The 10628-nt window shown below is 36.3% G+C and overlaps 1 protein-coding gene across 1 annotated transcript in view; it reads right to left on the bottom strand.

Annotated features, from left to right (window-relative positions):
* Window positions 1-7109: 7109 nt before the first annotated feature.
* Window positions 7110-10628, bottom strand: part of LOC110096786 (putative methylesterase 11, chloroplastic) — a 17644-nt gene continuing 14125 nt past the window's right edge. The window contains exons 3-5 of the mRNA XM_020822869.2: window positions 7987-8130; window positions 7655-7786; window positions 7110-7566 (exon numbers count right to left, since the gene is read on the bottom strand). Coding sequence (XP_020678528.1) covers window positions 7261-7566; window positions 7655-7786; window positions 7987-8130 — 582 coding nt within the window. The 3' untranslated portion in view covers window positions 7110-7260. The remainder of the gene's footprint in view (window positions 7567-7654; window positions 7787-7986; window positions 8131-10628) is intronic.

The following is a 10628-nucleotide window of genomic DNA, read 5'->3' as shown; positions in this document are numbered from 1 at the left end:
GTACTTAAGGTGGAATTATGGCGGTACCCCACTCCTTGATCCTGCATTCGCCCACCTCAACACTACTTGACTGTGGTATTCCCAGCTATATCTTAGAAACATTACAAGAAGATAGGTCCTGTCCTAATTTCCGCGGTGACTAACGATAGCTCTTTTGGGATGATCAATTTTCGATCAACATAGATCTACATGCAGAACGCTTCCCGGTTCATAGGACTCATGCAGTCTCATAGAAGCCATATTTAATTCGTCTCTATTGATATACTCACAGAAATAGACACATGATCATCACTACCAACCAACCGAGATGGTGGCGAGCGGTCAATACAACTACGACAATTGGTCTTGATTCCACTTATTCATCAACGGAGGTCAAGCCTTCACAATAATTATATCTCTTCCTATGTTCTCTGTTTCGTTCGCATGTTCAATTGGAAATTCCAATGATGTGATACTATGACCTATGGCGCAAGATTCAACAATTCTTCGGTGGAGATGTACGCGATAAGTGATTTTCTTCTCTTTGTTTGCACTTGACTATATGATAGCTTTCCAAGTTTCGTAGAGTATAGTCAACTAACTCAGCAATCTCACGACAAGGGGAGATCAAAAGTGAGAACCCAACCCAGAACAAACATACTGTACAGAGCGGTAGTATAACACTTCATGTCTACTTCGAAAGAGGATGGACCTGCTTGCGGATATTAAGCACTCATAATCTGCGTTTTTGGGGAATCATTCCACCAAAATTCCCCGAAGTTTGTTTCAAGAAAAAAATAATCTAAAAAGTCATAACTGAAATCAAACCATAGGCGAAATGTACATGGTGCATCTTACCAAACATAATCTATCCCGATTTTATTTACGCTGAGAGATGCACTTATTTAAGAAAATGGTTGATTTTGCTGCTTATTCAAACCTATAGCAATACAAAAACTTCCTCTTTAGTTTCACAGGAACAGAAACAAGCTAGATAAAAACATAGTCTGAAGCTCTGAGTCTCTTGTAAATCATGCACGCTGCTTCTCGCGAAACTTGAGCGTATTAATCTCTCTCATGCTATACAATGCTATTAACTCAGAAACGTAAGCATGGTTTCGACCTCCGGAATTTGATAGAATTTTTTTTCTAATGACGAATAAGAAAACCGGGGATGACCTTTTCCTGAATATTGCAATTGTTACGGCTTAATGCCTAATAAGATATATATAATGGCAGCTGCATGATAGATCCGTCGGGTAAATTACTGCAGGCCTCCCGATGGCCGTGTTCTCTTGGAGTAAGAACACTCATCAACACAAGGCACATTGCAACCTTCATCACACCAATCTCCCCTCGCACAGGAGCTAACCCTATAATACATAATAAGACACTGCACTCTATCCTTCTCAAGTTGTATGTAGTCGACATACAATCTCCTGTAGACAGGCCGCTGCGGATCTTCTAGTGAGCATATTGTTATTAAAGGTTTCCCAACTCTCCCATTAGACATATCTTTTTCTTACATTAGCTGTCATTTTCCAACCTACAGAAGGCGTCTTAGAAAGTCGTTTCTATCTATAGGAGTCTCCTTAGTCACTTTGCAAAAGGATGCACTATCTATGGTAACAAGGAGCTATGCCCAACTAATTATATCATTCATAAAATTAATGGATTGGAATCATTTAACATTTGATATGCCCTATATCACGCGTTCACACTTTCTTACCCGGGCGAAGGCAGAGGTTCAACCAAGGTTACAGGTAGATGTAACAAACAATTACTATGAGCTTTTCCTTATACAGATGGGCCATAGTCGCCGTCACCTTCTCTGCTCTAGAGGCCCAACAGTGCGAAACATGGACTTCCATCAAAGTCTTAGAGTGCAGAAAATAAATAGTGGTTAAAGCCTATAAGATTCAAACTGCACCAAATGTGTTATGTTGAAAAACGTACCAAATGAAAGATGTTTAAATGCACAACTCAATCGAATGATTTTTGTCCATATGTACAAAGTGTTTGTTCAAAGAGGAGAAAAATGAAGGTTACAGGAAACTATACGAGTCCAGTAAGGTCGCATGGCGAAACATAGAATTATACTTTCTTTTGAAGAGACTTTTCCTCGATCACAGCTTTAAGAACCTTCACACTATATGAGTCTAGGTATAGATGAATTTTGATAATCTTCTTGTACGCAACAGCCTAGAACTATAGTAATGCCACTCTTGTGCTGCAGGATGTAATCCTCTCACCAAAAGATCCTCCAAGAAAATCGTGAAGTATCCGTAAACATATGTTACTTGCGACAACAAAATCTGGCAAAGCACGAGTTCTTCCATATTATAGCTCTCATGAGTCTGATGCGTTATTCACTTATACCCTTTATTAAATCGTGTCCTCTTCGGTCGCATATATTATGATTGATGTATTGCAGGACATCTAGTTACCAGTTCATGGCTCTTTTTTTGCAAATTGCCGACTCGGCGAAATTATCAGTTCACAATTACGCGTGGTAGACAACCAATTGACTACATGGCCCAAAATCTCCATACAATAAACTACTGTTAGTATCCCACTCAAGTACAATTTGAACATGACATTGATAGCAAGTTTTTACAAGGACAGCCCAGTCTACCCTACTTCACATTATAGACCTATTAGCCTTTTCCATTCCAATAACTATAAGATGGGCCTAAAAATGCTTTGTTAAATGAGAATGGAAAAGTCTTTTTCCCTAAAATATCTTGCTGAGACTAAGACAATCTGACAAGCGCTGTCAGACTCTCGTACTCGTTAGAGAAGAACAGCGCGTTGCCCTAGGATTGGTTAACATGGAGATATAAATCAACGCATACCCTGCTCCCATTCAATGATACAGTCATTCCACATTATCCGAGCACACTGAAGCATGAAATGGTTTTTTCAACAAACTATCTCAAGAATTCTCTCAGTCCATAAGCCTCTTATATTGAAATTCTCATCAAAAATGTTTCTTGCAGCTATTCTCGCCTTTAATAATCACAAGTACATGTACTTCAACTCGATGAAACAAATATGAAGGTGCCTTCAATCCCTACTCACATTGACCAACCCATACAGAGACCGCCCTGGTTTTTCAACTTTGGAACAAGTCTCTCCATGCCATAATATAATCCCCGAGCTAGTGTTCACCTATTGTGTTTTTCCGACGACGTATCTGCCTAGTTATACAACATTAAAGAATTTAGTGTTCCAAATGACATTTACAGAAAAATCATAACATAAAAACCTATTGGGCGCGGAACTGAATATCCATGTATTCCACTTAGCATTAGGAAGACCTGGGCCTGAGGTCGGACACGGAGGCCATCATGCTCTAGTACCGGCCGCAGGCATCATTTGTGCTTGTCCTCTATCCTCTTCTGGATTAGTCATATACTGATCCATAGGACCCCGTGCACCTCTGTTATGTATAGTGGAGGAAGAGCCCTTTCCACTCTCGCTCCCAAAATAAGCGCCATGTTCAACCCTATCATCAAATTGCTTCTGTTGCAAGTGTTTAGCCGTGGCACTTTTCTTCATATAAGCAATTATTTCCTCCGTCACCTTTTCCGGCACATTTGCACAGGGTTCTACGTTTTTGTGCGAGCATGATAGGTGTTCTTTCATGCGGGTAACACCTCCCTTCACCACTTTATCGCAAAAATTACATTTCAAATAAACATAGCTCTTCTCTCCGCCGCCAATGTCAACTTGTACATTATATTTCCAAGAAGGGTCCCTACTCGATGACGAAGACGCCTTTTCCTTGCCTCTAATCATGATCCCTAATGAAAGAATCGAAAATCACACAAAATAATTCAAAAAATCTAAAACCTTAGAATTTCTTTCACTTTAAAAATCTAACCAAAAACTAAAAAAAAATACCTAAAATCGTTTGTGGACTTCTCTTACAAGGCGGTCGGACACTTCAAGTTCGCCGGAGAGAGGCGGCGAGAAGGAGGGCCGAATGTGCGGGAGGGTCTCTGTTTCGCGACCTGGGGCTTGCGGGCGGAGATAAATCGCAAAATGCTGGACTGATCGGGTATAAGGGAAAAAGAATTGCTTATTTTAAGTAGGTGGGTCCAATTGGGTGAGGCGTACGCCTCACCCATAATTGCGCAATTGCACAATTGAGGCGCGCCTCACACAGGGTGAGTCGTACGCCTCATCCAAGCTCCAAATTGCGTGCGCCTCGAGGCGCCTTTGGGAAGAATTGCGCAAAGGCGCGCCTCTCGTTGCGCAATTTTAAACAGAGTAGAGGGCCCTGCCTATAATCAAGTATTTGTTTGTGTATTCAAACACTTGTATTTTTTCATGCATTTAAACATCTTGAACTAGTCTCTCTCTCTCTCTCTCTCTCTCAAACACTTACATTTTTGTCACTTGTCTACGATTTTATCTATTTGTCTATTCTATATAGATGGACCTGATGCCCAGGTCTTGAATGTGATGTTAAATTTTTCTTTAAGCAATGCATGGTTGTGCTTCATCTTCATGCAGATGCCCCAAAACTTACAGGCTACGAGGACCTATGGAAAACCCCATGGCTTGCTTAAACTAATGATAAGATTCTGCAGATGGTCACTTCTGTAAAACCAATAGTTTAAAGCTTACTAAGAAAGTTTTGCCCTTTATCTTTCTAATTTTAGGATTTTTTTAAGCATTTCGTACATTGTAAACTCACAGATGGCCATCGAAGCCATTAATTATTCTGTGCGGATGCTGAATGCTTAGGGGTGTCAATTTTTGACACGTCCCGAAACACGACCCGAACCCGACTCGGGAAAATCCGGGTTAGGGTCAACCCGGACCTGAAACGGGTCGGGTTCGAGTTCAACAAATCAACCCATTTTAAAAATCAGGTCGGGTTTGGGTTGACCCGAAAATGACCCAAAATTGACACGAAAATTCCTATTTGACCCGGAAACCCGAGATTGACCCGTTTTTTACCCGATTTTGATCCGAAAATCCAAGATTGACCTGATTTTGACCCGAAAACTAGTAATTTTAGGTCAACTTCGGGTCATTCGTGTCAGGTCGGGTTGACCCAGACCCGAATTGGGTCAGGTTCGGTTCCGGAAACCTGACCCGTTTTTAAAAACAGATCTGGTTCGGGTTGACCCGAGTAGTGCCGGGTCAGTTCCAGGTTTGACCCGAACCCGACCCGTTGACCTGAATTGACACCCCTATGAATGCTGTCCGGAGAACAACCAGAATGCGTCATGTCACCCCTTCGCTAGGTTCCACGGCTCGGTACTGCTCAATACCGTTGATGTGGCGCATTATGGTTTGGTCTTCGGACAGTGTTCTGAGTCTGGTCTCTGCACATAATAATTTCTCCATTGAAACATATTATTTTTTTAGAAAAAGAATTTTAATCTTCACAGGTTTCACAAGGCTTTTATCAATTTAGATAATATACTTGGATTTGCTTTGTCCTTGAGGCCTATATTTTTTTTCATTACAAGTTTATTTGTTTAAGGTTTCATTTGGGATTGGTTTTGATAATTTTTTTTTTCAAATATTTTTTACTAAAAATTACAGTATAAAATAGTAAGAAAGCTGTCATAAACGAAATCTAAGACTGACGGTCATCAATCTGATCATCATCACTGGATTTGGCCATATCCTTGTTTGTCAAACGCTGACATGACCTCATTGGGCCAATTAAATAGTGAAGCTCTTAGCTCCAACACATCCTCTTTGGTACATAGCTCATCTTAGCCTGTTGGTTGAGAGCTTAGGCTTCCAATTAAGAGGTCTTCGGTTCGAGTTTTTGTGTATGCATTGTGTGTGTGAGTTTGCCTTAAATGGCCTAAATATCCAAAAAAAAAAAAACACGCATCCTCTTTGGATTATCTGATAGTTCATTGAGAATTCCTAAGTGATGACTTGGCTGCTAAACTCAATGAAGCCTCAAGAAAAATTATTCTGTTCGGACCCGAATGACATTCAGAGATCAATTAGAACGCGTCATGTTACTTTTTTGTTAGGTACGAGTGCTCGGTACCGCTCGGTATCAGGTGACCTGACACATTCTAGTTGGTCTCTGAACTGTCTGATGTTCGCACAAAATAATTTCTCTAAAATTGGCCAACATCTCTCTTACAAATCTTGAAAATGTGGCAAAATCTTTTGAAATCTGGCATACTATCAAGATTATCTTCATGCATTATTACTATTATTGAATTTTTAATGCTCTTGCTGAATTGTGATGATAGAATGATATGTTTCATAAAATTATTCGGAGTTATCATTGATTAGCAAAGTTTAATGTTACCAAGACATAATTAAAACATTTTCAGTAAGTTCTTCATCCACCTGTTCTTCCTATGCTTTTGGCTTTTAATATTTAAACCTAAAAAGAAAAAAAAAATTCAATTTTGGACATTATTTTGAGTTTTGATGCTTTTGATTATTTTAAATCGTCATATTTATTTATTTTTCTTTTAAATGTAACATTTTAAAATTAAAATGATGTAGAAAAAGTATTGAAGTTGTTGAAACAAGAAAACTTAAATTTTTATTTAAAACCTATCGAATTTGTGCAAAATTCCAAATATTATCTAAAATTCACTGAAGCTGAGTTTCAATTTTAAAATTTTTATTCAAATAAATTTTGTTTTAATCATATGCAATTTATATTTAACATGAAATTTTGAAGAATAGTAGGGAAGTAAATTTAGGCTTCGTTTGGGACGGCTTTTTTATTGCTTCTTGAAGCAATTTTTTAGTATAAAAATTAAAATTTTTGTACTAGAAAGCTGCTTCAAAAAGAAATAAAAAAACCGTCTCAAACGAAGCCTTAGAGAGAGTTTCAGACTTGAGCTTCATTTGGGATCATTTTGTTACTATTTTATGCAACAATTTTTTAGTACAAAATTTTTTTGAATTTAAAAATTTTATATTAAAAAGTTGCTTCATAAAATAATAATAAAATTATTCCAAACGAAACCTTATGCATTACTATAAACAAAAATCAAAATTTTGAATCCAAAAAGCCATGAACTTTCAATGCTTCAAAGTTGCCAAAAGCTTGATTACAATATGGATATAACACAAAAAATTCAAAAAAAAAAAATCTACAAAACTTGAAGCAGAAGAAGAAATAAGCAGAACAGATAACTCTTACAATATATCAATGAATAGCTCAAAAATAAACAGTTTGAGATCTGATTGTTAAATACTGATTATATATATAGTTATCTACATTTATAACATCTTTCTGAAAGCCTTAGAGAATCTTTGGAAAGCATAAATTTACTCATCAGGTTTGGTTTGTTGCCTTGAAGCAGTAGGAATCTTTGCAATCTCTACCAAAAACTTGTGGAGAGCCTGAGGCTTTGAAAAGAATGGAGAATGATCTGAGCCTTTCAGGCGAAAGGTCTTCTCCGGCGGGTGAGATTCACACATGATCTGTTGCAGGGGGAGGGAAATGGCATTATCTTCTGTAGTCTCTATATAAAATCTCCTCACTGAACCATAGTTCGAGCCGGTGAGCTCGAGTTTTTGCAGAACTGGAGCGAAAGGGATCGGCCTCATCGAAACTGAAGCCAGAGCTACATCCTTTGGAAAGAACAGATTCTATCAATGAGATGAATTATAATTCAATAAGAACAATAAGACTGTTGGTAATAGGAAGAACAAGACTTACCTTGTCAGGACTTTGATTAAATAACAGATCTTTCAACAATGACTTGTCAAGTTCAATAGCTGTAGGAGATTGGTCTTTTCCATTTGCATATAAAAATATTTGAGCTTGTCGCATTAGATCACTGCCACCTTCCTATTATAGGAAAGATATCAGAGAGAGAAACATTCCAAGAACCCTTTGATGTTTTATGTTTATATTTTTCTTACTAACATTCACACTAAATCAAGTTCATGAAAGATAGACATAGACAGAAATGTGCATAAATCTTGTAAATAGTTACTTTTTTTATCTACAAGGTTCATAAATGGATTTTTATTGAGATTAATTGAAACCTGTTGAGAGAAGATATGAAGAGTATTTTGCCCGTCTTTCAGCATAGCTGCAGCTAGAAAAACTGCTTTGGAAATCTTAGTTGGGAAAGCTTCCATGGCGTAGGATATGCAGGCACCACCAAAATCATGGCCAACTAATATCACCTGCAAAATACAAATGAGGATCTGTAAGAATCCAAGCGCAATTCATTTCAAATCCAAATTTAGAATATTTGCTTCATATGAAACATCTGAGAGACACAGCAGAGGACTGCAAAAGTTGTAAATATTGTATAAAGCTGAAGGGGTAAAACACCTTATGATAGCATATGTTGAGATTAAGGCTTTGTTTGGGACGGCTTTCTTACTGCTTCTTAAAGCAGCTTTCTAGTATAAAAATTTTAATTTTTAAACTAAAAAGCCGTCGTAAACGAAGCCTAAATCTATTGGGATTGCCTCATATTTGTAAGTGGGACCCATTACATAAGCATGAACTTTAAAACAAATGATTTTAGAGATAAATAAAAATGTATATAAATTACCTTCATAGATAAGCATATGTTCAAAAGTTGGTAAAAAAATATTGTTAGTATGAATTAGCTACAAATCAATGTTTTAATCAAATTTTGACTTAAAGTTTCACCTACTTAAACTACTATAATTAGAAGGAAAAGAGGAGATTATGTGTGCTTGAAAGCTATAGCCAATTATTGCTGAGAAATAAAAAGAAAAAGGCAAGCAAGAGAAGAAACTTTTTCTAAGAGCATCTATGTTGAGGTTTTCTAGGTTGGCTTAGATCTGTTTGTTTGTTTTCCCTTTTTTTGTTTGTTGAATTTTTACAAGATATTAAGAAGCTTTTCTGTCTATTTGGCTTGAGAGATTTGGGAATTTTATTTATGCTGAAATTAAGTGTATTTAGATTTGGGGAAGAGTGTGATTCTCCTAATGCCTCAATAGATATGAACACTAGTAACTTGCTAATAGTAGATTGGTTCTCCTCTCTCCTCCTCTATGGATATAAATGTTATTTTGGACAAATCACACAATGATATGAAACAAGCAGTATAAAGACTAGAATGCTAATATGTGTCATAATGAATACCAATAATTATTTATAGCCCAGCTCAATATAATTAAATGATAATAAAGATAATGAAAAATAGGCAAACCCCATAAACATGCCATGCATTAATGGACAAACAACCGATTTAAAGAAAGCTACACCAAATGACTTGAAAAACTAGGCCAAACTTAAAAATTTATATTTCCTTAAGCCTGTTAATATTAACAAATTTATACTAACAAGAAGCAATAAACTAAAAATAAAACTAATTCTAATTAAATTGGTAGAAATAACTTCGTAAAATATTTCATCAACTAATTCAACTTATTCATCACATTTATCATCTTTAGTGGGCACAAATTGTTCACTTTCACATTTGAGAATAGATTCAATTTCAATTTAAAATTTAGCTTAATATTCAAGAGTGAATTCAATTTCCAATTGTAGCTTAGTTTCACATTCAAGATTAGATTTGAATCCTATTCTTAATTTAAGTTCAAATATGATTGTAAGTTTCATATTAGAGTCATATTCAGTGTCTATTTAAGATTCAGATTTGAAATTAATCTCACACTCAATTTTGAGTTTAAGTATGAATTGTAGCTCAGTTCATATAAATGTTTAGTCATTTTCAGTAGTTCATTCAAATTTCTTTTACAAATTCAAATTCAAGTAAGGTTTTAGGCCCAATGTTAGACTGAAATTTTCATTCATATATGGCCTCATGCTCATACCAATTCCATATTCAAATTTTGAACCTTGTCCAAGTATAAGTTCGGATTATGCAAATGTTCAAATTTAGAACATTATAAGAATTTTTCCTTAAAGATAACTCTTAAAATAATTATTCAATTGATTCTAATATTTTTTATGACAATGTTTTTCAAGATTATGACTTTGTTTGAATCATCTTTCTTACTGCTTTGCTTTTCAGACCACAAACATAATTTTTGTTTGGTCATTACTTTTTCGCTGCTTTTCAAAAATTTGTGTTATGAAGTTATTGCTAGAACAACTTAGAAAAATTAATTTCTCTTTAACAACTTTAAAAAACAGTTCGAAGGTTGTCCCAAACGAAGCAAATTTAGGTGATGCAACTTCATGATTGTTAGGGTTATTGATGCAATAAATAGTGAATTTTGAATTCAATTTGTTCATACTTTGCATCCTAACATGATATTGTTTTCACTTATGAGCCATTTGCTGATGGCTATGTTGATTTAGAAATAATGATGTGGGCTCCGAAAATTCGGCCCCGGCCTCCACCCGTTCATGCTTTTCTTTTTTATTCGGCGAGGGAGTTTTAACGGATAAGTTCCAGGGTAAATTTTGGAAGGCTGGTGGGTTTGTAGATAAGACACTACCCAGAGATTTCGCCCTCATTTTGTGAGGACTTTATGATCTGAGTTCTGGTTTCCTATAGGCGCAAGCCCCTATAATTAATTACCCCTCTCGATCACGAGAGAGAACTTTCGATTAAGGCTAGTCGTCAATCAGATACGTATAGAATACGTGTTATCTGGCATATAGTAGCAACAATGGATTTGAGATTGGAAAGATTGGATATTTGAGAATTTGAAGGGTTTGATATTTAATTTAG

The sequence above is a fragment of the Dendrobium catenatum genome, unplaced genomic scaffold (assembly GCF_001605985.2).
Source record: "Dendrobium catenatum unplaced genomic scaffold, ASM160598v2 fragScaff_scaffold_1023, whole genome shotgun sequence".
Lineage (NCBI taxonomy): Eukaryota > Viridiplantae > Streptophyta > Magnoliopsida > Asparagales > Orchidaceae > Dendrobium > Dendrobium catenatum.
Note: the sequence above shows the minus strand (reverse complement) of the source record. Positions and strands in the feature narration are given on the sequence as shown.